The 27,152-nt window shown below is 44.8% G+C and overlaps 1 protein-coding gene across 1 annotated transcript in view; it reads left to right on the top strand.

Moving 5' to 3' along the window:
- The window catches only part of CUL9 (cullin 9), a 46,556-nt gene that overhangs the window by 1,384 nt on the left and 18,020 nt on the right, over nt 1–27,152 (top strand). The window contains exons 3-25 of the mRNA XM_007936214.2: nt 260–775; nt 1,277–1,412; nt 1,556–1,749; nt 2,012–2,414; nt 2,805–2,997; nt 12,146–12,353; nt 14,396–14,592; nt 14,915–15,132; nt 16,229–16,475; nt 16,746–16,851; nt 17,114–17,341; nt 17,617–17,707; nt 17,841–18,012; nt 20,914–21,019; nt 21,280–21,375; nt 21,668–21,843; nt 22,118–22,251; nt 22,609–22,788; nt 23,005–23,114; nt 23,217–23,399; nt 23,538–23,698; nt 23,974–24,202; nt 24,298–24,487. Coding sequence (XP_007934405.1) covers nt 260–775; nt 1,277–1,412; nt 1,556–1,749; nt 2,012–2,414; nt 2,805–2,997; nt 12,146–12,353; nt 14,396–14,592; nt 14,915–15,132; nt 16,229–16,475; nt 16,746–16,851; nt 17,114–17,341; nt 17,617–17,707; nt 17,841–18,012; nt 20,914–21,019; nt 21,280–21,375; nt 21,668–21,843; nt 22,118–22,251; nt 22,609–22,788; nt 23,005–23,114; nt 23,217–23,399; nt 23,538–23,698; nt 23,974–24,202; nt 24,298–24,487 — 4,474 coding nt within the window. The remainder of the gene's footprint in view (nt 1–259; nt 776–1,276; nt 1,413–1,555; nt 1,750–2,011; nt 2,415–2,804; nt 2,998–12,145; nt 12,354–14,395; nt 14,593–14,914; nt 15,133–16,228; nt 16,476–16,745; nt 16,852–17,113; nt 17,342–17,616; nt 17,708–17,840; nt 18,013–20,913; nt 21,020–21,279; nt 21,376–21,667; nt 21,844–22,117; nt 22,252–22,608; nt 22,789–23,004; nt 23,115–23,216; nt 23,400–23,537; nt 23,699–23,973; nt 24,203–24,297; nt 24,488–27,152) is intronic.

The raw sequence follows: 27,152 nt of genomic DNA, 5'->3' as shown, positions 1-27,152 counted from the left end.
GAGCCACCTGGGGGAACTGGTTAAAGTGAAGGTTCATGCCCCCTTCCCCACCCTAGACTTTCTTAGAATCTCTGAGATTGGGGCCCAGGAATCTGTGTTTTAAGACATTCCCTGTGTTTTTCTTACTCAAACCACAGTTTGGGAACTACAGGCCTAAGGATGAGGCCTATACAGTTTCTGTAGAAAATGATGTTGAAGGGGAAGAGGAGGGGCTAAAGCTTGAAGAATGTGAACCTAGGACAAGGATTGTATCCTGCAGATTCCAGGAAAGCTGCTCTTCTCCCTGGTGAAGCGCTACCTATGTGTCACTTCCCTGCTGGATCAGCTGAATAATAGTCCAGAGCCAGGGGCCGGAGACTGTGGCTTCCACTCCACCACCAGAGAGGAGTTCAGCGGGGAGAAAAGCCGGGGGCAGCGGGAGCTGGAGTTCAGTATGGCTGTGGGCAACCTCATCTCAGAGCTGGTGCGGAGCATGGGCTGGGCCCGGAACCTCAGTGAACACGGCACGTCGCCACCCCGGCCAACCCGATCCATTTTTCAGCCCAGCATTACGGGCTCCAACCTTTTACTCCCCACCATTGTCACCACTGCTAGAAGGCAAGGGCGGGCTTTCCGCCAGCGTTCTGAGTTCTCAAGCCGTAGTGGCTATGGTGAGTATGTGCAGCAGACGTTGAAGCTGGGGATGCGAGTGCGCATGCTGGACGATTACGAGGAGATCAGTGCCAGGGACGAGGGTGAGTTCCGGCAGAGCAACAGCGGCGTGCCCCCTGTGCAGGTGAGTGAGTGCATGGTGGTGGCACACTGTGGGGACATGGCTGGAGCTTCCGTGCAGGGGGCTTAGGCTGGCCACTCAAGAGGAGCAAACCCCTGAAGAGACTGGGATATTAAAAGGGGGTTAACAATTGACCCCTCAGGGTGGAGAAAAGCCATTTGAAGGGCTGAGAGAATCTTGGAGGAGCTGTGAAGTCAGGTAGAGACCACACACCCAGGGAGCAGAAATCAGTGTAGCAAGACCCCTCCTCCTCAGGAAGTAAGGGTAAGGGAGACCAGTGATGGAGGCTAGGAGGGAGTGTTAGAACATGATGATTAGGAAGGGATGGGGCAAGAGACGTTCTGCTACATGGAAGTTTTCCCAAACCTGGCCAGGTGTGTTTCTGAGGGTTGTGTGCCCCAGATCTGGGCCCAGCCATGTCTTCTGAAACCCTCACAGCTTAGGGCTCAGAGGGGTCAAGCACTCTCTATTCTCCTTCCCCCTTTCTTCCTCCCTTTATACCAGGTCTTCTGGCAGTCGACGGGCCGCACCTACTGGGTGCACTGGCATATGTTGGAGATCCTGGGTCCTGAGGAAGCTGCTGAAGATAAGCCTTCAGCAGCTGTGGAGAAGGGGGCAGGGGCAACTATGTTGGGCACAGGTGAGCTTAGGAGGGGACACAGACAGATGTCTCTGAATGGAGGAGTAGTGACTGAGATGAAGCCACTCCTGACCAGGAACAGCCTCGGGCTCAGAAATCTCTATTTCTGAGGGATACTGATGGCCCTATGCCTCTGTCCTTAGCAGTTCCCTCCTGGGACTGGAACCCTATGGATGGGCTCTACTCTCTGCCATACCTCCAGCCTGAGCCTCGGAAGAATGAGGAATTGGGATACCTGACCCAGGCTGAGTGGTGGGAGCTGCTGTTCTTCATCAAAAAGTTGGACATATGTGAGCAGCAGCCAATTTTCCAGAATCTTCAGGAGAATCTGGATGAGGTATTATTTATAGGCCTGAGATAGCTGGGGTTAGAGGCTGCATTCTCTAGACGGAGTTCTAGACACGGGACACCATTTAGGGGTAACTGAAACTAGAGGTTAGAGAGTATGAGGGGTCTTGCGGGGGTAGGGAGGAGGTGTTATGAGGGTCTGGTACATAGAAGGTATGCAGAGTATGGCAGGGAGTGGCTGTCCTTCCTATTACTATCTCAGGACTTTGGTGTCTACTTCTCCCTGAAATGCACACCCCTTTCTGTTGCAGACCCTGGGTGAAAAGCCCCTAGGGGAGATCTCCGTATCCATAGAGAAGGCTGAGGGCCTGCTGCAGGTTCTCCGTAATCGCTTTGAGGGCAGCCTCCTCAGTGATCTGCTCAACTCCCAGATCTACACCAAGTATGGGCTGCTACCTGAGGAACTAAGCAGCTTGTCATCTTCCCGAAGTCACTCCTGTACTCCAGATCCAGAAGAGTTCAAGTCAGAGGCCAACTTCTCAGAGGAAGAGTCTGAGTCCCCCAAAGCAAAGGCTGAGCCCCCTGAGGCAGAGGCTGAACCCACCCAGGTGAAAGCTGAGCTTCCCATGGCACAGAGTGATTCACAACTGTTTAACCAGCTTCTGGTGACTGAGGGAATGGATCTGCCCCCCGAGATGAAGGAGGCAGCCACTGGTGAGTCAGGTCACAGGAGGGGAGGTTTAAGAAGTTGGAACAAGTCAGGTTAAAGGGAAGACCATGGAGTAATGTCACTGTTGCATGGGAAAATGCCTGAGAACCATGTATCCATCTTCTTCCCTTTAGACCTTGATTTTATTTAATTAACCATCACTCCCTCTTTCCAGTATCCCTGACCAAGGAGGGTCCCTTTTCCAGGGTATCATCATCTTCATTATTTGACCATTAGATCCCTTACACAAAATGGGGAATGTTGTAAATGCAGGCCACAGTATGAATAATGTTGCATTTAAATATCAGTGGGGTAATTGGGTTTGACCTTTATAAGCTTTCCAATTCAGAGGTGCCACAATTCTTTTAGCCACTGCCTTTCTCCCACAATTTCAGAAATGGCTAGAGCCTTGCGGGGTCCTGGTCCGCGAAGTTCCCTGGATCAGCATGTGGCAGCGGTCGTGGCCACTGTGCAGATATCCAGCTTGGACACAAACCTGCAGCTTTCAGGGCTCTATGCCCTCTCTCAGGCTGTGGAAGAGGTCACTGAGCGGGACCACCCTTTGGTCCATCCTGACAGATCCCTGAGGTCAGAATGTTGGAGAGGGAAGAGGTGTTGGTTTAAATGGTGAGGAAGCAGTGGTAGACAGGGAAGGCACTGTTACATCAAGATTTAGAAAGGCAGGGTGTGAAAGGAGAGCCTGAGAAATAGCTGAGTGGGAGGATGGGATTTTATGATGGCTGTATTTTTTTAGCACTTACCCTGTGCTTGGTGTTTTACATGCATTCTCTCATTAAACCTGCCTAACACTTGAGGAGGAGTTGACACTTACTATCCCACTGTATGGATGAGGAAACTGAGACTTAGAGAATTTAAGTAACTTGTTCAGAATCTTACAGATGGCAGAGCCAGGATTCAAACCTAGGTCCTTTTGGCTCTATAGTTTGAGTTTTTTTTCTGTTTTTATTCTTTCCCCTTCCCCATAATTTCTTTTAAAGATTTTACATATTTCTTTCTTTTTTTTTTTAATTGTGATTTGGGTGAAAGTTTACAGAGCAAATTCACTTTCCATACAGCAGTTCACACACCTTGTCTCATGACATTGACTACAATTTACCCCAATGCAATAGCTCCCCCGCAATTCTCCCAATAGCTACCTCTTCCCTGTGTCCATCTCTACATGAACTCCTGCCCCCTGAGCTGTCTCGCTGTGCATAAACAACCCTTCTTTCTCCCATGATTGTATCTCCCAAGGAGTGTATCTACCTCAGGTACATGTTCAACTCATATGCCTGTCTTTTGTTTGGCTGGAAGCCACAGGTGTAGGTTCAAGTCCAGACCTGAAGGGCAGCTGGGGACCATAGTCTCAGTGGTTCCACCAGACTCTGTCAGACCAACAAAACTGGTCCCCCTTTTTTTTGTTTTATTTTTTCCAAATTATTTTGAGTTTTGTTCCACATAGATTTTACATATTTCTTAATTACAGAAATAATATATGAATGCATTCTCATTTTAAAAACCAGAAGAACATGACCATAGAATGCAGCCAAACTCCCTTTTCAATTATCATCAGTCTGGAGTATATCCTTCAGTTCTGTATACTTACATTTATAATTGTGTGTTTGGAGATAGAAAATTTTCTCAGTTTGTTTTAACATATGTAATCACACTACATGTTTCTTTTTTTCCCACTCTGTCTTGGAGGGCTTTCCATGTCAGTCTACATAGAGCTGCCTCATTATTTTCACTGCTGCATAGGACTCTAGGTTATGGTTATATTCACGTTCAAATGCAATGTTACAATAAATCAGTTTTCCCTCATCCCCTGCCAACACTTGATATTCTCTTTTTTAAATCTCTCAGACTGGCAAAATTTAAAATGATTCGTATTTTGTTTAAATTGCTTAGTTTTTTTTTTTTTAGGATTTGGGTGAAGATTTACAGAGTAAATTCACTTTTCATACAGCAGTTCACATATACTTTGTCTCATGTCATTGACCAAAATTTACAATGCAGCAGCGCCCCTCCCACTTCCTCCCCATAGTTAACCTCCTCCCAGTGTCCATCCCTTCATACTCTTCTGCACCCTGAGCTGTCTCCCTGTGCATAAGCAGCCCTTCCTTCTCCCATGATTGTTCTCTCCAGGGCGTGTGTCTACTTGAGGTAAATGTTTAACTCACATGCCTGTACTTTGTTTGGCTGGAAACCACAGGTGTGGGTTCAATTCCAGACCTGAAGGGCAGCTAGGGGCCATAGTCTCAGTGGTTCCACCAGGCTCTATTGGACCAGCAAACCTGGTCCCCACCTTCTTTTTTTTTTGCCACCAAATCATTTTGAGTTTTGTTCCACATTGTTCTCCCTCTTTCCCTTCCAAGTGGATAGCAGTGGTAGCTGGGCACCATCTAGTTCTTCTGGTCTCATGGTTGTATAGGTTGCAGATCGGATGGTGTACCAGTCGCTAGGACTGATTGTTTCCATTAATTTTGGTTTTCTTCTTTCTTCTTGATGAGGAGAGACCCGTTGTTACATCTAGATGGCAGCTTCCTAGCTTTTAAGGTCCCAGTCGCTACTCGCCAAAGTAGTAGGTGGAACAATGTTTTGTATAGTATGTTATGCCAATTGAGCTTGATGTCCCCTGCGACCATGGTCCCAAGCTCGCAGGATCAACTACTCGGTCCCTCTGGGTAGCTGGCTGTGACCAAGCATAAATTGCTTAGTTCTGATGAAGTTAGGCCTATTTGCATGAATCTGTTCTTCATGTTTCTTCTTCTGTAAATATTCTGTTCTTGTCCTTTCCCCGCTTTCTTATTGTGTCTTTGTCCTCTCTTATTGATGTATATGCATTCTTTATATGTACTGAAAAGTAATCTTTTATTATTTAATTTCAAATGTTTATTTAAAATCTTATTAGCTTTATTTTTCTGATTATAAAAATAATGCAAGGTAAAACAAGGGGAGAGATTGAAACAGTAACAAAAAAAACTTCAACAAAAAAAAGTTCAGGATCTGATGCCTTCAGTGGTGAATTCTACCACATATTCAAAGAAGAATTAGCAACAGTTCTTCTCAAACTGTACCAAAAAATAGAGCAGGAAAGAATGTTTCCTCATTCATTCTAAAAAGCCAGTATTACCTTGATAGCAAAGTCTGATAAAGACATTGCAAGAAAATAAAACTACAGACCACTATCCGTTGTAAATACATATGCAGAAATCCTCAACAAAATACTGGCAAACTGAATGCAACAGCAGATTTAAAAGATTACACACCATGACCAAGTGGCATTTATCCCAGGAATGCAAAGGTGGCTCAATGTAAGAAAAATCAATCATTGTAATATACCACATTAATAGCCTGAATGAAAAAAACCACATGATCATCTTGATGCAGAAAAGGCATTTGACAAAATCCAGTACCTCTTCATCATAGAAATAGTCAGAACACTAGGAATAGAAGGGAAATTCCTGAACCACAGTAAAGGGCATTATGAAAAACCCACAGTGACTTTCATACCAATTAGTGAAAGACTGAAAATTCTCCCCCTGAAGATCAAGAGCAAGACAAGGATGCCTGCTTTCACCACTGCATTTCAGCATTGTCCTGGAAGTCCTGTTGTTGCTGTTATGTTGTTACGTGCCGTCGAGTCGGCCCCAACTCATAGCGACCCCTCCTTGGGTTTCTAAGGCAGTATCACTACGGAAGTAGATTGCCCAACCTTCCTTCTGAGGAGTTTTGAACCGCCAGTCTTCTGGTTAGCAGTCAAGTGCCTTAGGCACTACATTACCAGAGCTCTTCTGGAAGTCCTAGCCAAAATAATTAAGCAAGAAAAAGAACTAAAAAGTATTCATATTGGAAGAGAAGAAGTAAAAATGTCTCTATTTGCATTTGATAAATAAAAGTCCTAAAGGATGCGTAAGAAAGCTACTAGAACTAGTCAATGAAGTCAGCAAAGTTATAGGGTACAAGATCAATACACAGAAAACACTTGTGTTTCTGTACACCAGCAAAGAGCAATCTGAAAAAGAAATTAAGAAAATACTTTCTTTTACAATGACATCTGAAACAATAAAATACCTAGGAATAGATTTAACTGAGGAGGTGAAGACCTTTATACTGAAAGCTATAAAACTGCTGAAAGAAATTAAAGGAGATCTACATAAATAGAAAGATATCTTGTCTTCATGGATTGGAGGCCAATAATGTTAAGATGTCAATTCTAGCAAAAATGATTTACAGATTCCTATTAAAATTCCAACAGCCTTTTTGCAGAAATGGAAAAGCTGATCCTCAGATTCATATGGAATTGCAAGGGACACCAAAAAGCCAAAACGACTTGGGGGAAAAAAGAACAAAGTAGGAGGACTCATACTTCCCAATTTCAAAATACATTACAAAGCTACAGTAATCAAAAGAATGTGGTACTAAAGTGCAGTGGATTGCTTAGTAAGGTCCTTTTAGCCATGGTCCTCGTCTTGTGATATATTATAAATCCTAGTCTCTATGTTGGAGCTCTGGTAGCATTGTGGCTAAGGCACTTGACTGCTAACCAGAAGGCTGGTGGTTCATACCTACCAGCCACTCCTCGGAAGGAAGATGAGGCAATCTACTTCCGTAGTGATGCTGCCTCGGAAACCCAAGGAAGGGTCGCTATGAGTCGGGTCTGACTCGACAGCACACAACAACAACAACAGTCTCTATGTCTGTTTAGGGTGGGAAGTATCTTGAGTCCTGCCTTGCTGGAGGTTGTGACTCAAGTCACCACCCTTAGCTTCCTTGAGGGTATATATGTGAATGTTCTGGGAAAGTTCTCTCTCCTGCTCCAGTCCTGCATTTGGTTCATCATTATCTGACCTGTGGACTTGAGACAGCAGCTGTTCACCTGACCCATCAATTTGGGTTTGCCAGCCCCTGCAGCCACACAAATGGGGAGAATCCTCCAGACCTACCCACGGACATGAGACTTGCCAGCCTTCCCGACTCTGACACCACGTGAGCTGTTTCCTTGGCAGTTTATGAGTTCTGTGAGATGTTACAGCAAAATACAGAACCCTAAGACAGGAGGGAGATACTGAGGGGAGGAGAAGAAGTAAATGTTAGAGATGATGGAGTTGAGTAATCTGGACACTTGAGACATCTTTAACCACCACCTCACAGGACCAGCCTTGTGCTGATTCTTCTAAAAGAAATTATTTGAGCAGGTACTGATACAAGGATAGATACATAGAGTAGTAGAATAGAATTAAGAATCCAGAAATAAACCCATACATGTATGGTCAATTAATTTTCCACAATGGTGCCAAAATCATTCAATGCAGAAAATCTCTTCAACAAATGGTGATGGGACAATGGATCTCCACATGCAAAAGGAAGAAGTTGGACCCCCACACCTCTTAACATAAACAACGTATTTTGAATCTTTTCAAAATGGATTAATGACCTAAATATAAGAACTAAAACTATAAAAACAGGAGAAAACAGAGGTAAAGCTTCAGGACCTTCTTTTAGGCAGTAGATTCTTAGATATGACACCAAAGCATGAGCAGTAAGAGAAAAAATTGGTAAACTGGACTTCATCAGAATGAAAAACTGTCAAGAGACATTATCAAATCTTAAAAGCTAGCAAGCTGCCATCTAGATGCAACGATGGGTCTTTCCTCGTCAAGAGCAAAGAAGAAAGAAGAAAACCAAAATTAATAAAAACAATTAGTTCTAGTGACTGGTACACCATCTGATCTGCAACCTATACAACTATGAGACCAGAAGAACTAGATGGTGCCCGGCTACTACTGTCATCCACTTGGAAGGGATGTAGGAGATCCTGGATAGAGAGGGAGAACCATGTGGAACAAAACTCAAAATCATTTGGAGGAAAAAAAAAAAAAGGTGGGGACCAGGTTTGCTGGTCCAATAGAGCCTGGTGGAACCACTGAGATTAAGGCCCCTAGCTGCCCTTCAGGTCTGGAATTGAACCCACACCTGTGGTTTCCAGCCAAACAAAGTACAGGCATGTGAGTTAAACATTTACCTCAAGAAGACACACGCCTTGGAGAGAACAATCATGGGAGAAGGAAGGGCTGCTTATGCACAGGGAGACAGCTCAGGGGGCAGGAGAGTATGGAGGGCTGGACACTGGGAAGAGGTAACTATGGGGAGGAAGTGGGAGGGGAGCTGTTGCATTGTGGTAAACTGTGGTCAATGACATGAGACAAAGTATATGTGAACTGCTGTATGGAAAGTGAATTTGCTTTGTAAATCTTCACCCAAATCATCATCATCATCATCATCATCATAAAAGAGACATTATCAAGAAAGTAAAGATAACCACAGAAAGGGAGAAAATATGTGGGAACCATATATCACATAAGGGTTTAATAGCCAGAATATATAAAGAACTCTTAGAACTCAACAACATAAGACTAACAACCTTATTAAAAACATGGACAAAGGACTTGAACAAACATTTCTTCAAAGAAGATATACAAATGAGCAATAAGCATATGAAAAGGTGCTCAGCATCATTAGCCATTAGGGAAATGCACTTCAAAACTGCAAAGAAATGCCACTTTTATACCCACTAGGATGACTTCATTAAAAAAAAAAAAAAAAAGTGAGTGTTGGCAAGGATATGGACAAATTGGAACACTGGTACATTGCTGGTAGGAATGTAAAATGGTGTAATCATGTGGAAAGCAATTAAAGAGTTAAATGTAGAGTTACCATATGACCCAGCAATTCCAAAAGAATTGAAAACAGTGACTCAGACACATGTATACCAATGTTCATTGCAACATTGTTCATAAAAGTCGAAGGGTGGAAACAACCCAAGTGTCTGTCAGCATATGAATGGATACATAAAAATATGGTATATATGTAACAGTGGAGTTTTATTCAGCTATAAAGAGAAATGAATATCTGTTATGTTGCTACATGGATGAACCTTGGCAAGATGCTAAGTGAAGTAAGGCAGACAGAAGGTCAAATGTATGATTTGTATGATTCCACTTTTAAAAGATAAAAGAAAATTAGTGGAGGGAGAAATGGAAAGGTCTTTTTTTAAAAAAAACAACAACAACTCCCTAGATGATCCCAGTGGGCAACCATATTTGAGAACCCTGCCTTAGAGCTGCACACTGGAATCACATAGGGAACATTTAAGAACCCTAACATCTAGAACAAAACTATACCAATTAAATCAAAGTCTCTGAAAGTGGGACTTGGGCATCTTGGTTTTCCGTATTCCCCAGGTGATTCTAGTGTACAGCCAAGTCTGAGAACCAGGGGTATAGAGTATATACTATGTGCTAGGCCATAGTTATAGGATCTGGGATCCAGTAACTTCTGGGGAAAATTCACTTTCTCCACTGTGAAGCAATCTTAAAACATGAAACAGGTGCCATTAATCTTCCTTGGCTCCTCATATATCAACCTGAGATAGTGGAAAAAGTGTGAAATATTTGGATCCCAGGTCAGGGGGACCAGTCATGACTTCTAGGTAAACACTTTGGTCACTAGTTACTACTGAAGTTTAGAACTTTGTTGTGGCTCACACTTAGCCATCTCTATAAAAAACTAATGATTTGAACTCTGCTGTACAGGCAATCCCCGCATTACGAACGAGATCTGTTCCTGTGTGTGTTTGAGTTGGTAGATAAATTGGAATAGGTGCATATGGGTCTTACTTAGCCTTCCTTTAGTACAAGAAAAGGCTGGAAGCCTTTTCAATGATTTAAAAGCTGCATGTACAGCAAGTGAAGGTGATTGTGATGAAGAATTTGTTGTGTGTAGGGTTTGGTTCAGTTGTTTCAAAGTGAGGGCAAATTTACATGATATATAAAAGCAAGTAGGTGTCTGTAAGTTGGATGTTCATAACCCAGGGACTGACTGTACTTTTAACGAACATTTAGATACAACTATGACAAGCAATTTAAAAAAGTGACTACCATAAAATATTGAATGGCCCACATTACATTTCTGTGGATAGTACTGCTCTAAATGTACATCAGGATTATCTGAAAAGCTTGTTAAGATACAGATTTCAGGTCCCACCCCATTCTGTTGAATTATAATGTCTGGATAGTGGAGTCCAAGAATTAAGAATTTTCAATGTAAGTCTTAACTGATTCTTAGGCACACATAAGATTAAAAACCACTGGCCTCTTGAGTAGTAAACTAGGAGCCAAAAGTTATTTCTGTTCTAAATAAACTCATCTTCATTGATTAAGCAGATGATGGGGAAGCATAACTGACAGTCAGGGAGGTCTCCTCAAGTGAATTCAAAGTGCTTGCTTGCTAAAGAAAAGGGGAGGGGGAGAGCATGCTTACTATAAAAAAAAATTAGAAAAATCATCTGAAAACCCTCTGTACAGAGGTGACAACTATTAACATTTTGATAAACATCCTTCCTTATATTCTGTATCTATTTCTATATGCATTGCCCAAGTAGGTTAACTTTCTTATAATAAATCTTGGCTATAGAACAGGATATATCGAAGAATATTTGATTCATGTTGTAGCCATCAAAAAGCTTATGTTCTTACAGGGAATACAGATAAAAACAGAATTTCCTTAGTACCTTTATTTTCCTTCTTTCCCAGAATTTCTCCTTTTGTGTTCCTTTCTTCCAAATACCCCAGGCCACCTCCTCAACATGCATCTCTGTTACTGTGGAGAAAGACATGAATACCTGCTTTTTCCTCTTGTGGCCATCATTGTGCTGTAGGGACTCAGGAGACGTCTTTGTTTCCCCTCAGATAAGCATTTCCATGGGACCCTTTCTCCAGCTGGGGTTGCTTGTCTCTTGTTACGGTGTCTTTCATTATGCTAACATTTTAGGTTTTTACATTGCTATATTTTTCAATTTTTTAGGGCTTCTAGATTTTGTATCCTACTTAAGAGAGTCTATCCTATTCCAAGATTATAGTATTTCCTTGTATTTTCTACACTCATTTAAAAAAAAAAAAAATCCAGAGTTTATTTTTGCAAATGACTTGAAGTAGAACGCCAACTTTTTTTTTCCCCCTAAAAGGATCGTCAGTTGTCTTAACATCATTTTTTAACCTAGACTTTATTTTTTTTAGAGAAGTTTTAGGTTTACAGAAAAATTGTGCATAAAGTGCAGAGTCCCCATTTACCTCCTTCCCCTGCACATCATTTCTCCTATTAACATCTTGCATTCCTGTTAGTATTTTTGAATGGTTCTTCCTTTCCTCACTGGTTGAGATGGCGCCCTTATGTCTTTTCTCATCTATTGATCTCTTCTCCCTTGTAACAGGTCAAAAGTTTTAATTATTATAAGTTTGTATTTTGATAACTAGTAGGCAAGTCTCACTATTCTTTTCCAAAAATTTATCGACTATTGTTGCATATTTCCTCTTCCTGTGCCTGAATTTGCCTGTTATGGTTTTTTTTTTGTTTTGTTTTGTTTTTTTTTCCTTTGGTTTGGAGTTATATTGAATTAATAGATTTGATTTATTTGGAAAGAGGAGCCAGAGTTCTTACTCATTTTGCTCTGCTGCCTCCTTCATAGAGTGAAGAGCCAGAGGTAGTTAGACTGCAAAAGAGAGTGGGTTAGGAGTGACACCAAGGCAAGGGGAGGAGGTTGGAGGGGGATGGGCGATGGGGTGATAGACTGTGTCTCAGTAGATGGGGTTTGGTAGGGAGTTAGATGGTGTCATGGCTGTGGAGTCAGGCATGACTCCTTGGCATAGAGGATCCCAATATCTCTTCCCTCTCTCAGAGAGAAGCTGGTGAAGACACTGGTGGAGCTGCTGACCAACCAGGTGGGAGAGAAGATGGTGGTGGTGCTGGCCCTACGTCTCCTTTACTTGCTCATGACCAAGCACGAATGGCGCCCCCTCTTTGCCAGGGAGGGTGGCATCTATGCTGTGCTGGTTTGCATGCAAGAATATAAGACCTCCGTCTTGGTGCAGCAGGCAGGGCTGGCGGTGAGTGGATTGGGCTTGATGAGGGTGTTAGATGGGTGAGATAGCTAGGCTGGGGAACTACTGATGTTAAGGAGATACTGCGGTCGCTTAGACAAGGGAGTAAATGGGATGGAAAGAAGTGGATGAATTTAAGAGTTCTGTCTGGACAGTTTTAGAGATTGAGTACCTGATTGGAGAAAGGAAAAAGTTTTTAAGAATGACTCCTAGGTTTAATATTGAGCACCAGGGTGGATGAATGAGGTGGCCTTTTGTTGAGCAGGAGAGCATTAGGGGAAGGAGGAGGTATGGGAAGATGGTTGAGAGTTGAGTTTTTGGGTACGTTGAATTTTTCATGCCTGTTTGAGTTACAGTTAGGTGTCTAGTTAAGGACTAATTTTCTAGATGTGATGATTAAACTAAAAATAGGGTTTTTTTTCCCCCTTTTATCTGAGCGGGACCCTTACTCCTCACCAGATTTGGGTAAAACAAAGCCAGTGTTGCCATCTCTCCACTACTGTGGGCCCAGAGAATCAAGAAGGGAGGTCCTCATCCAAGGGAGCTTACAGAAGAATTGCTGTTCCAACTGCTCCAGACAGAAATATTGACTGGTAGGGAGATACGGTCAAGACAGGGTATGCTCCGTCTAGCCTGAGGGGTACACATAGGCGTCATCTAGAGCAATTCTGCGAATGGATTCCAACAGTATAACAGCAACAGCATGGAGAGGAGGACATGCCCTCAAAGCAGGCTGTCCTAGGGAGAGGCTGGAAGGCTCCTTTAGGGCTACCTAGGTGCTGCTGCTTCCAAGAGTAGCCAGGCATTCACAGTTTTGGCCACATAAGCCCAAAGAACTCCCTGCTCCCCTTATGTTGCATGACTAAAACATAATGTTTGCCCCTAAATTCTAACTCTTGCCCTATAACAGAATTACTTCATCTTGTTTATAATTTAAAAATAGACAAAACCAGTTGTCATGGAGTCAATTCCGACTCATGGCAACCCCTCGTGTGCCATGGATAGAACAGAATAGAACTGTACTCTATAGGGTTTTCAATGGCTGATCTTTCAGAAGTAGATCATCAGGTCTCTCTCCAGCCTTTTGGTTAGCAGCCAACCACAGTAACTGTTTGCGCCACCCTGGTCATAACGTAAGGTCTACAGAATTCTCCTAATTGGGGAGAGTTGCGTAGCCAAAGGGAGAGAACCTTATTACAAGGTGGCATATGCTTGGAGGGTCCGGGCCTCTCAAGGGGAATTGTCTTGAGAATTATTTCTAATCCATTCCATCCCTAGAGGGTTTCTTCTTTGGAGAGACAGACCTTTCATTGGGAGAGACATTTTCTGTTTTAATGTCATTCCTTTTCATTTTATTTTTCTCTATAGTACCACCAAACTATTTTGCACAGTACAATTATTTTTCCAAAATTGCAACAATTCTGCCTGTGAGACAACCAAGTAACCTTCTTGATTAGGGCTGGGTACTAGCTTTGATGATCAGAGGACATAGGTTTGAGAGTGTTGGCATGTAGGTGGCAGTTGAAACTATGGGAGTAGACAGAGTTAACTAGGGAGGGAGTGCAGAGTGAGGAGAGAATGGGGGCAAGGAACATTAGTGTTTAAGGACCAGACAAAGGAGGAACTAGAGAGGTAGGAGGAAAACAAGAATACAGAATCATGGAACTCAAGGGGAGGAGAGGTGTTGCAAAGGAAGGAGTGGTCAAGCAAGACAGGAGACAACTTTAAGGACAGCCTTGAAAGACAAGTAGATGCTCTGAAAGCCATTATGCTGAGGGGAAGATAGAGTTAGCCTTGGTGCTGGAGCATGGGGGCAAAGAGAGGTGGCGGGCAGATTTTACCATTGAGCCTTACCTGTCTTAAGGTTTTCCCTCGACATGTTCCTTTTCCTTCTAACATTCGATGTCCCATCACTACCTCCTTGCTTGCCTACTCTACCTATTTGTAAACAGCTCAGCTGCCCCAGGGTTTGGGGTCTAGAATGATGGTCCATTAATCATGGTGGCTCTGACCACTCCTAACACTGTTCCTACATATCCCCCTTGCAGGCATTGAAGATGCTGGCTATTGCTGGCTCCTCTGAGATCCCCACTTTTGTTACTGGCCGAGATTCTGTCCACCCTTTGTTTGATGCCCAGATGACCAGAGAGATCTTCGCCAGCATCGACTCAGCCACACGCCCGGGCTCAGAGAGCCTGCTCCTTACTCTCCCTGCAGCTGTGATCCTGATGCTGAACACTGAGGGGTCAGGGCATTATCCCCTAAAGTCTTGCTAATCCCCAAACCCCTCTGCTCCCAAGTCCCATGTGTTCCACAGAACTTCCTCTTACGTTGTCACCATTGGACTAAACATTGGTGGCACCTCTGACTGTTACTGAAGAGAGGCCAAGTAGTTGGGAGTGTGGGGATTCCCAGAGAGAATAGATTGACTCTTACCTTCCTTCATAGGGTTGGGTAGAGTGAGCAGCAGCACTTTGCCCCAGCTGTAGTACTCCTCTCCCCTGCACCTACTTCCCTTCTTTCATTGCATTCACTCTCCTTAAATTTCTTTCGGGGTCACCTCCCAGGTGTTCCTCTGCAGTGAGAAACGGCCTGCTCCTGCTTAACCTGCTGTTGTGCAACCACCACACTCTGGGAGACCAGATTATAACCCGAGAGCTGAGAGACACCTTGTTTAGGCACTCAGGATTAGCACCGGGGACAGAACCCATGCCCACCACACGCACGATCCTCATGATGCTTCTCAATCGCTACTCAGAGCCGCCGGGCAGTCCTGAACACACAGGTACCATTATGGAGGGGGTGCTTCTGCTGGAGGAAGTGGACAGCACCAGCCTGTGGTCAGGAAAATTAAGGTCTGCACTCTGGTAGCATAGTGGCTAAGGCATTTGACTGCTAACCAGAAGGCAGGCGGTTCAAACCCACCAGCCACTCCTTGGAAGGAAGATGGGGCAATCTACTTCCGTAGTGATACTGCCTCAGAAACCCATGGTGGGGTCACTATGAGTCGGGTCCAACTCGACGGCACATAACAATAACAACAACAACATACCAGCACCTTACTAGAAACACTCTCAGGAAGTGAGTGAGGGGTTTGGTGCTCAAGTGAGGTATTGAGAAGAAACTCCTGACCAAAAGGAAAGGGAGAATCTGGAATAGGTGAGATGGAATTGCCTTCTCTGAATAGCTTCAAACATGTGAAGACTCCTGTCTGTCTGGGCTAGGTTTGGTCCAGTCTTATTGGACAGTAGACGTTTGGCTGAATTGGCTTCTAGAGAGGCCTTCTTTTGACGAATTGTTACTTACAGTACAGAAAATGTAACTAGAAGTATCAAATATTGATGTCATGGGGAAGAGCCGTTTGTGTTTAGAAAACAAGTGAAAACCCAGAATGTGTGTTTTTAGGCTATATATCTAAAGCCATTATAGTAGGTGTTATAGGGATATAGTAATAACAACTAATATTTATAGGCTTATGTAACTGCATTGTTGTTATTGTTGTTTGCCATTGGGTCGGCCCCGACTCATAGCGACCCCTCCTTGGGTTTCCGAGGCAGTAACACTATGAAAGTAGATTGCCTAATAACTAACCTTTAATAATAAAAGATAATTATATGATTATGTGAGATAAAAAATGTATTGTGTTTATCTTAGCAATGTCTGCCACACTAGTTTTTTGGTTTCTTTTTTAATTTAGCTAACTAAATATGTATTTTGGGCCAGAAATGAAAATCCCTCAATTTGGTAGAAACTGTAGACGTTCTTAAAACATGAGGCAAGTTTTGGGGTGATTTTTCTAGACTTTCCTGTTTCTAGGTTTGACCAAGTTGTATGACTCCTTGTCATATATACTTTTTCCCTCCTCTGTGTCTGGGCTACAGGACTGGAAACCCCTGGCTCCCAGGGCCAGGGTGGGCCCCCTGAGCTACTGATTCGATCCATAGTGGGGGGCCCATCTGCAGAACTACTTCTGGACTTGGAACGTGTATTGTGCCGGGAGGGTGGCCCAGGGGGCGCAGTGAAGCCCCTCCTCAAGCGCCTCCAGCAGGAGACGCAGCCCTTCCTCCTGTTGTTGCGGACTCTGGATTCCCCAGGGCCCAACAAAACTTTGCTGCTGACTATGCTGAGGTGAGGAGCTCTGGTGGCATAGTGGTTAAAGCATTTGGCTGCTAACCCATAGGGCTGCCATTTGAACTCACAGCTGCTCCACAGGAGAAAGATGAGGCAGTCTGCTTCTGTAAAAATGTACAGCCTTAAGTTCTACTCTATCCTGAAAAGGGTCACTATGACCCATGGTAGTGAGTTATGCTGAGGTGAGGGGCCTATGCAGGCACTCACACCTCCTGGATGTGGGCATCTGGCAGACTAAGGGATTCATTGTTTCTGTTCGTTCTCCAGGGTCATGACCCGGCTACTGGACTTCCCTGAGGCAATGGTGCTCCCCTGGCATGAGGTCTTAGAGCCCTGCCTCAACTGCCTGAGTGGCCCTAGCAGTGACTCTGAGGTACCACAGCTTAGAAAGTAGGGGGAGGAAAGACACATGTGGGGCACCTCCTTGTGAGGCACTTTGGAAAGCCCAGCAGAGCCTTTCTGAAGGAGTCTGGGGGTACTGCGAGGGGTGGGTAGTAAGAGGAAAGCCAGTATTGTCTGAGAGTTTCCAGAACTAGGATCTTTTAAAGTATACTTCCTTTTCTGAATCCACTCCTCAACTCTTGCACCCCTACCCTTTGTTTTCCTTGGATTACTCTGGGTGTCTCTGGGCTCAGATTGTTCAGGAGCTGGTCTCCTTCCTCCATCGCCTGGCCTCCACGCACAAGGACTATGCTGTGGTGCTCTGCTGTCTGGGAGCAAAAGAGGCCCTTTCCAAAGTCCTGGAGAAGCACTCGACTCAGCTGCTGCTGGGGTGTGAGCTTCGGGACCTGGTGACAGAGTGTGAGAAGCATGCCCAGCTCTACAGTAAGCTCACCTCCAGCATCCTGGCTGGCTGCATTCAGGTGAGGAGGCCTTGTAGTACACGGTTGAGGGACATATAAGCCAGAAGCAGGGGAAGGGGACTCTGTGTGTGTTTCTGTTTGATATGGTTCATAGGTGGTAATAAGTCTGGGACATTTGTTCCCCACTCTTTCCCCAGTATGGTTCTGTTCTGATGAAGTTTGAGGAGAAAGAGAATTCTCTTGCCCCTAGACTTTTTCTTCTTACATGTTTTAGTGTATTCCTTCATGTCCCTCCCTCCTCCCCATGCCCCTTCTCTTTGATGTTCCTGCTGCAGATGGTGCTGGGTCAGATTGAAGATCACAGACGAACCCACCAACCCATCAATATTCCCTTCTTTGACTTGTTCCTGAGGCACCTCTGCCAGGGTTCGTGCTCCCAAATGCTTTCTGCTGATTCCCACCCCAGCATCTGTTGTTCCTTGCCCTTCCTGCTCCCTAGTCCCTTTCCCCTTCCCCAACTAGCCAAGCTGTGACCTCCCTCCTTCCCACTCACCCCCAGGCTCCACTGTGGAGGTGAAGGAGGACAAGTGCTGGGAGAAGGTTGAGGTGTCTTCCAACCCGCACCGGGCCAGCAGGCTGACAGACCGCAATCCCAAGACCTACTGGGAGTCCAATGGCAGCGCCGGCTCCCATGCCATCACCCTGCACATGCACCGTGGTGTTCTTGTTAGGTGAGAAAGCACCCATGTGCACACGTACATATATATTCTGATATGCCCCAATATCCTCCCCAAAACACTCATAAACACACAGCTCAGTCTATAACCCCTATGCCTGAGGGACATACTCACACCCATTTTGTGTAGTGAACAGATGAACACATTGACTTGCCTTCTCTGTGCTGGGTATAGACATCCCGTCATTCCTAGAGCCTGACTCTCCCCACACCCCCAGCCTCCAGCACAAGTGTCACTACAAAACAACTCACTGCCTTTGAGTCAATTTGACTCACAGCGACCCCTCCTTGGGTTTCCAAGGTGGTATCTCTGTGGAAGTAGTTTGCCCAATCTTCCTGTCAAGGAGTGGCTGGTGGGTTTGGACTGCCAGCCTTCTGCTTAGCAGTCAAATGCCTTAGGCACTTCGCCACCAGAGCTCCCAATGTGTACTCTGTATCAGAGATTGCGCAAGGTTTTGGAGACACAAAGATAATAAGAGATTGGGACCTGTTGTCAGGGAACTTGAAGTCTATTGGGAAGGCAGGCTAGAAAATCAGTAAGAACATAGAAAAAAAACAAAACAAACCTACTGCCATCAAGTCGATCCCGACTCATAGTGACCCCATTGGGCTTCCGAGGTAGTAAATCTTTATGGAAGTAGATTGCCCAGTCTTGCTTCCGCAGAGTGGCTGGTGGGTTTGAACCACCAACCTTCTTGTTAGCAGTCAGATGCCTTAGTTACTGTGAAACCAGTAAGAGCATAGAGTAAGGAAAAGTGTTACAGTTGATGTGTGCGCTGGGTCCTGACAGAGCAGAGGAACATCTGAAGCAGACTGAGAGGTCTGAGCAAGCTTCCTGAGAGGGGTTGTCTGATCTGGGTTTTGAAGTAGAAATTAGCTAGATAAAGAGAGGGGGCAATGGATATTAGACAAAAGGATAGCATCTATGCAAAAAGAAAGAAACATGATGATGTGTCTTGGGGAACCTTTAAGTGATTGAGTTTATTTGGAATGACGGGTGTGTAGAAGGCAAAGTGGCAGAAGATGAGGCTATAAAAGTAGGCCAAAGCCAGATCACAGTGAATTATGTGAGCTAAGACGTTTCTACTTTCTTCTGAAGCGTGGGGGGCCTTGAAGGATTTTAAGAAGGGAAGAGACGAGGATGAGAAAGTCATAGAGAGGTACATGGGCAGTACAGACAACAAATATGAACCCTTTTGCATATACAGTACTGAGTTGTCAGTGAAAGCAAACATGGGTATATGGACGGATAGATAGGTGGACAGGCTAAACAATTAGGTATGTCTAAATGGGGAGTGTATCCAAGATCATGTATAGGGTTGGCAGACAATTAGGTATGTCTAAATGGGGAGTGTATCCAAGATCATATATAGGGTTGGCAGACAAGGGTCCTATAAGTTTATGAGAATGATCAGAATTCCCAGGTGTATAGTAGAGCTGACAAGGGGCAAGGTTATGGTCATTGCTTGGTCACAGCCAGCTACCCAGAGCAACCGAGTAGTTGATCCTGCGGGCTTGGGACCGTAGTCGCAGGGGACATCAAGCTCAATTGGCATAACATACTATACAAAACATTGTTCCACCTCCTACTTTGGCGAGTAGCGACTGGGATCTTAAAAGCTAGCAAGCTGCCATCTAGATGCAACAATGGGTCTCTCCTCATCAAGAAGAAGAAAACCAAAATTAATGGAAACAATCAGTCCTAGCGACTGGTACACCATCCGATCTGCAACCTATACAACTATGAGACCAGAAGAACTAGATGGTGCCCGGCTACCACTGTCATCCACTTGGAAGGGATGTAGGAGATCCTGCATAGAGAGGGAGAACAATGTGGAACAAAACTCAAAATCATTTGGAGGCAAAAAAAAAAAAAAGGTGGGGACCAGGTTTGCTGGTCCAATAGAGCGTGGTGGAACCACTGAGACTATGGCCCCTAGCTGCCCTTCAGGTCTGGAATTGAACCCACACCTGTGGTTTCCAGCCAAACAAAGTACAGGCATGTGAGTTAAACATTTACCTCAAGTAGACACATGCCCTGGAGAGAACAATCATGGGAGAAGGAAGGGCTGCTTATGCACAGGGAGACAGCTCAGGGCGCAGAAGAGTATAGAGGGATGGACACTGGGAAGAGGTAACTATGGGGAGGAAGTGGGAGGGGAGCTGTTGCATTGTAAATTTTGGTCAATGACATGACACAAAATATATGTGAACTGCTGTATGAAAAGTGAATTTACTCTGTAAATCTTCACCCAAATCAAAATAAAATTAAAAAAAAAAAAAAAAGGGAAAAGACAAGAGTAGATTTTTTATTTAGAAGGTTCACTCTGGCAATTAGGGAGTTTGGGCTAGAGGCCAGGAGAAAGAATTGGAAGGTTTATGCAGCAATCTAATTGAGAAAAGATTAGTGTCTTCAGTTAGAGGGAAGGACAGCAGAGAGAAGATGATGGATGGGGAGAAATTAACAGGTAGCATCTGTAGGACTTTGATTGGATGTGAGAGATCTGACAGAATGAAGTCCACGGTGTCAGAGTGTTCTAGTTGAGTACTGGGTAGGTGGCACTTTTATTACCCAGGAGAAGTTAGGAGGCGAGCAGATGTGGACAGATGCGCCTTCCAGTTTGAGCATATTGACTTTGAGGTGCTTGTGGGACATGGTGTAGAAATGTCTGTTGGATACACAGCATTAAAGCTCAGGAAAGAGGTCTGGGTAGAGATGTAGATTTGGAGTCATCAAAACTATGGGTTTAAATGAAGTCACCTTGGGAGAGTATAAAGAAGAAAGCAGAAGGCCTGAGGAAGACTGAGCAGGAGCCTGACAAGGAGGTAGTGGATTGAAGTAGTTTTTGAGTTAAGACCAAGGCCCCAGTTTTGAATGATTCCTCTTCTCTCCCAGGCAGCTGACTCTGCTGGTGGCCAGTGAGGACTCAAGTTACATGCCAGCCAGGGTGGTGGTGCTTGGGGGTGACAGTGCCAGCTGCATCAGCACTGAGCTCAACATGGTGAAGCCTCCTTCCACTTCCACCTCATCCCTTGTTTGTCCCAGGACTTTGTGGGAAGGACCTAGTCCCTGGGGAATTCCCACATCCCTTCCTCATGGAAAGGCATTGCCTTGTAAGCAGGGAGAATGGAATTAGATGGGAAGCCCATAGATCCATGGGCTGGGTGCATGGGAAGTAAAGGGCACATAACTGTAACAGTTCTTCCAGCCCCACTGCTGGAGGTGAGAGTTCGCTTTACCTCTTGTCCCCTTCTGTTCTAGGTGAATGTGTTGCCCTCTGCCAGCCGGGTGATCCTCCTGGAGAATCTGAACCGCTTCTGGCCTGTTATCCAGATCCGCATAAAGCGCTGCCAGCAGGTGTGGTGAAAAAGGAGGCTAGGCGCTGGAGGGCAGGACGTAGCACAGGGTCTCTGAAGTAGCTAGGTTCTCTGATTTTGGGGACCAGGGCTCTAACCAAGCTTCCTCCTTAGTCTGCTTGGGAGATGGTTCAGGAATCTGTTGAGGTCTATAGACGTGCAGGGATGTCTAGAGAAGCTCTAGAGAACATGAGGTGAGAGGCTTCAGTCTGTGACCTCCCACAGAGCTTGGCTTTGGTAGTATTTGGTGGCAAGCGTGGCTTAGGTGACAGACAAATCTGTGTACATTGCAGGGTGGCATTGACACCCGGGTTCGGGGTGTGGAAGTCCTGGGCCCCAAGCCCACTTTCTGGCCACTATTCCGGGAGCAGCTATGTCGCCGCACGTCTCTCTTCTACACAATTCGGGCCCAAGCCTGGAGCCGGGATATAAAGGAGGACCGCAGACGCCTCCTGCAACTCTGTCCCAGGTGGGCAAGGTTGAAGGGAGGAGGGTGGTGGTTACAGAGAGGAGGATACTGCTAAGAAGTAGGTGGTGGGAGATAAGCTTCTGTGGGCATCTGGAAGGTAGAGCCGGAACCAGGAGATGAAAAAATGAAATAGGTGAAAAGTTTGTGCTGATGGGGGAGGCCGGCTGAGGGAGATGGGCAGAGACTGAGGTGACTGGGAGTTGATCTGCACTGAGTGGAAACCTGAAGGAAATCTCTTGCCTTTAACCCTTAATCATACACTTCTTGTTGCCAGACTGAACAAGGTTTTGTGCCACGAGCAGAATTTTGCTGATCGCTTCCTCCCTGATGAGGAGGCCGCCCAAGCTCTGGGCAAGACCTGCTGGGAAGCCCTGGTCAGCCCCCTGGTGCAGAACATCACCTCCCCCGGTAACCATGCCAGCGCCTGGCCCCACTAACCAGCTCCTTGTATTTATTCCAAGGATCACCTGAGTTAATGCTCTTGGTTCTCTTGGTTCCTGTCTTTATCCCTATAGGCCTGTCACCTCAGTGTTCCTCACCTTCTTGCCCCAGGGACTGCTCCCTAAGGCTCTGGTATTTGAATCTCTACCCTCCCCCCTCAAAACCTGTTACCATATCCCCAGACTCCAGCTGAACCAAACCTTGGTGAGGGGAGGAATAGGGCACTGTTGCTCCCCAGAGCTATTTGTACGATTCTTTTCTACTCCTCCTTGGGCTGTCCTTTCCTCCATTTCCCGTGGAGACCTTTCCTGGCCTGTGTCTCAGATGCAGAAGGTGTGAGCTCCTTGGGATGGCTGCTGGATCAGTACATAGAACAAAGGGAGAATTCTCGACGCCCCCTGAGTCGAGCAGCGTCCTTTGCCTCTCGTGTTCGTCGCTTGTGCCACTTGCTGGTACATGTGGAGCCTCCCCCTGGACCTTCTCCTGAGCCACTGCCTCAGCCCTGTAAGTCCCAGCCATGGCCCTTTGAGTTAGGAGTCTGGGCAGTGGTAACATCTGGCTCCTCCCCACTCCCTGGATTTCACTCATCCTTACTGCTTTGCTGCGGGCCTTTCCAGGCCCCTGTGGCCTCCAGGCCTTCCCAGGCCATCAGTACCCAGGAACCCTGTACTCATCCATGGCTGAGATGATACCCCATTTCTTGCCCTGTGTTTTCCACAGTCAGCAAGAACAGTAAGGGTCGGGATCGGAGTCCTGGCCCTTCACCAGTTCTTCTAAGCAGCAGCCTGAGGAACATCACCCAGTGCTGGCTGAGTGTGGTGCAAGAGCAGGTGGGCAGAAGCACACTGAAGTCTGAGGAGCGGGAGGGGCTGCTAAGGTGTTATCATAAAGGGCCTGCTCCTTGGATGTTTCTTCTTTCCCTTTATCTGCAGGTCAGCAGGTTCCTGGCTGCAGCCTGGAGAGCCCCAGACTTTGTGTCTCGTTACTGTGAACTCTATGAGCGCTTGCAGACAGCAGGCTCAGAGTTGTTTGGGCCTCGGGCTGCCTTCACACTAGCTTTGTGCAGTGGCTTCTCTGGTGCTTTGCTGCAGCAGTCCTTCCTCACCGCTGCTCATGTGAGTACAGCCAGTCCCCAGAACAGCTGTCAGCTCATGTTTGATGTTCATCTCCTTTCTTCTCTGCCCTTTCATTCACTACTTGCCTCCTCTACTTCCTTGCTCATGGTCTTCCGGTGCCCTTTCCAATGCCCCTAGATGAGTGAGCAGTTTGCCAGGCACATCGACCAGCAGATCCAAGGCAGCCTGATTGCTGGAGCCCTTGGGGTAGAAATGCTGGGGCGCCTTCAGCAGCAGCTGGAGCCCTTCATGGTCCTTTCTGGCCTGGAGCTGGCCACTACTTTTGAGCGCTTCTATCAGTGAGTGCAGGTCTGGAGAGGGAGGGGATAGGAGGTCTGGAGTCTAGGAAGGGGAATGAAGTGAATCTTTGGGGAGAGATGAAAGAGGCAGTAGCTGGGAGAGATTAAGATACAGAGATGATGATGGCACTGTCAGAAAGGGAATGGGAAAGAAGAGGTGAGGTTGTGCCTATGACTCAGGCAGGCTGGAGTAGAGGTACTGAGATTCTGGAGGGAGAGGCTGGGCCACACTGGACACCCACACTGAGGCTTGGCCCGGGCTGTGTGTGCTGCAGGCACTACATGGCAGACCGACTCCTGGGCATGGGCCCGAGCTGGCTGGAGGGGGCCGTGCTGGAGCAGATTGGTCCCTGCTTCCCCAACCGCCTCCCCCAGCAGATGCTGCAGAGCCTGAACAACTCCGAGGAGCTGCAGCACCAGTTCCACCTCTTCCAGCTCCACCAGCTTGACAAACTGCTTTTGGAGCAAGAGGATGAGGAGGAACAGAGACTAGAGGAAGAGGCGGTAAGAGCAAGGGAAAAGAGTGGGAGAATAGGAAAGCAGGAGAAGACTAACCAAAGAAGGGAGCCCAATGGCCCTTGAAATCTTCTGTTCCTCAGGAGGAGGAAAAAGAAGAGGAGGCTGAGAAAGAGCTATTTGCTGAAGATCCAAGTCCAACAGTTTCTGTACTGGTCCTGTCACCACGCTGCTGGCCAGTTTCCTCACTCTGCTACTTGTACCATCCCAGAAAGTGCCTTCCCACAGAATTCTGTGATGCCCTTGACCGCTTCTCCAACTTCTATAACCAGAGTGAGAAGCTAGAGAGAGGAAACTGGAGATTGGGGTGAGATTTGGGGTGGCAAGAGAGAAAGAGGAGAGGACTTTTGGACAGGAACCTGTAGATATGAAGAAAAGTAATCTACAGGGGCAGCAATCTCCTAGGGAAGGGTGAAAAAAGTGTGAGTTGTATCTTCACTAATTTCTGCTCTTATTTCCTCCAACTTTCTATACGTTTGTTCTATTTTTTCTTTTTCTAACTTGAGGTGGTATGCTTACTTTCTCTTCAGTCTTTCCAGACTGCTTTCCCATAAAAATACTTAAGGCTATTCATTTACCTTTCAGTATTGCTTTAGCTGCATCCTGTAAGGTTTTTTAAAAAACATTTTTTAATTAAGGTATTCAGTATTCAGTCAAGTACACAAATCTTAACTATAAATCTTAGTGAATTATTATATACATATACACTCATGTAACCACCAGCCCAGATCAAGATGCAGAACATTGCCCGCACCTCAAAAGACTTTCTCCTTTGCTCCCTCCCAGCCAGAATCTTCTTCCAGGAGAAACCGTTATTCTTCCCTTTATCACCACGTATTTTTGCCTGTATTTGAACATCAGGGGCTCTGGTGGCATAGTGCCTAAGGCATTTGACTGCTAACCAGAAGGCTGGAGGTTCAAACCCACCTGCCACTCCTCGGAAGGAAGATTGAGCATTCTACTTCTGTAGTGATACCACCTCAGAAACCCAAGGAGGGGTCACTGTGAGTCGGATCTGACTCGACAGCAGTGCATTGTGTTGCGTTATATGAATATCATATAAATGGGATCATAGAGTATGCATTCTTCTGTGTCTGATTTCTTTCAACATAATGCCTATAGGAGTTATCCAGTTTGTCAGTTATATCATTAGTTTGTTCTTTCATGTTGTTGATTGATATTCTATTATAAGAATATATATAATATTCTGTTGATGGATATTTGGGATGTTACATGAATTTTATATTGTGTAGTATTTTTATTATTGTTAGTTTAAAAATTTTCTAATTTCTATTATTTCCTCTTTGATTTATTTGTTTTTTAGAATTATTGATTGATTGATTGATTGATTTGGGTGAAAGTTTACAGAGAAAATTCACTTTCCATACAGCAGTTCACATACACTTTGTTTCATGACATTGACTACAATTTACCACAATGCAACAGCTCCCCTCCCACTTCCTCCCCATAGTTACCTCTTCCCTATGTCCTTCCCTTCATGCTATGTCCCTTTGCATACACAGCCCTTCTATTCTCCCATGATTGTTCTCTCCAAGGAGTGTATCTACCTAGTGTAAATGTTTACCTCATATGCCTGTCTTTTGTTTGTCTGGAAGCCACAGGTATGGGTTCACTTCCAGACCTGAAGGGTAGCGAGGGGCCATAGTCTCAATGGTTCCATGAGGCTCTATCAGACCAGCAAAGTTTTTAGAAGTATATTTTTAAATTTCCAAACAAATTTTTGTTCGTTTAGTTATCTTTTTGTTTTAGATTCCAAAGAATATGGTTTCTGTGATTCTGTATGTTTGCAACTGATTGAGATTTCCTTTATGGCCTAGTAGGTGGTCAAATTTTATAAGTGTTCTGTGTGAGATTAAGAAGAATGTACATGCTTCAGCTGTTTGGATACAGGATTTTACATACTCCATTAATTGACCTTGTTAATTATATTGTTCATTCTTTTCTAACCCTACTTATTAATTTTTGTCTATTTGATCTATTACTGAGAGAAGTGTGCTGAAACTTACTATAATACTGATTTTGTCAGTTTTGCTTTGCTGTTACTAGATAGCAAGTTTAGGACCATTTAGCAGTGCTGACCAGTAGAATTTTCTGCAATAATGGAAAAGTTCTTTTCTGTGCTATTCAGTATGGTAGCCATTAGTGGCTATTAAGCATTTGAAATGTGGTCATTGTGATTGAGGAATTGAATATTTAATTTAATCTAGTTTAAATATAAGTAGCAATATGTGACTAGTGGAATATTTAAGACTATTCATTTCTTTCTCGTATTGCTTTAGCTGCATCCTATAGGGTTCTTTTTTTTTTTAATTTTTAAATTATTTAATTAAACTAATAGATTATACACATTTTGGTAGTATAGTGCCTACTGCTAACCAGCCACTCCTTGGAGGGAAGATTGGGCAATCTACTTCCGTAGTGATACTGCCTCAGAAACCCAAGGAGGGGTCGCTATGAGTTGGATCCGACTCCACGGCAGTGAGTTGTTTTTTTTTTTAATGGTAAATTAAACATAATTATTATTATGAAGTAACCAGTTTTCTTTTTAGTTAGTATCTTTCTGATATAACTTTTTCTATCCTTTTACTGTAAAAAATGTTTTATTAGGAAATTATTTCAAATTTACAGAAAAACTACAAGAATAATACAAATAACACCCTTTAATTCAAATTTGCCTTTCGTCAACATTTTGCCCTATTTGCTTTTATCATTTGTCTTTTCATATATGTATAGGCATACACATTTTTTTTTGAACCATTGTGAGTAAATTGCATATAGATGGTCCTTTGCCCCTAAATACTTTAGTAACTATTTCCAAAAAATAAGGGTATTCGCTTATATAACCACAGTTCACTTATCAGTTTCAGAAGTTTAACTTTGGTCCAGTACTTTAATCTACTGTCTTTATTCCAGTTTT

Source organism: Orycteropus afer, unplaced genomic scaffold (assembly GCF_000298275.1).
Source record: "Orycteropus afer afer isolate SDZICR_OR568_19922 unplaced genomic scaffold, OryAfe1.0 scaffold00034, whole genome shotgun sequence".
NCBI classification, from domain to species: Eukaryota; Metazoa; Chordata; class Mammalia; order Tubulidentata; family Orycteropodidae; genus Orycteropus; species Orycteropus afer.
This window is presented reverse-complemented; position numbering and strand designations above follow the sequence as displayed.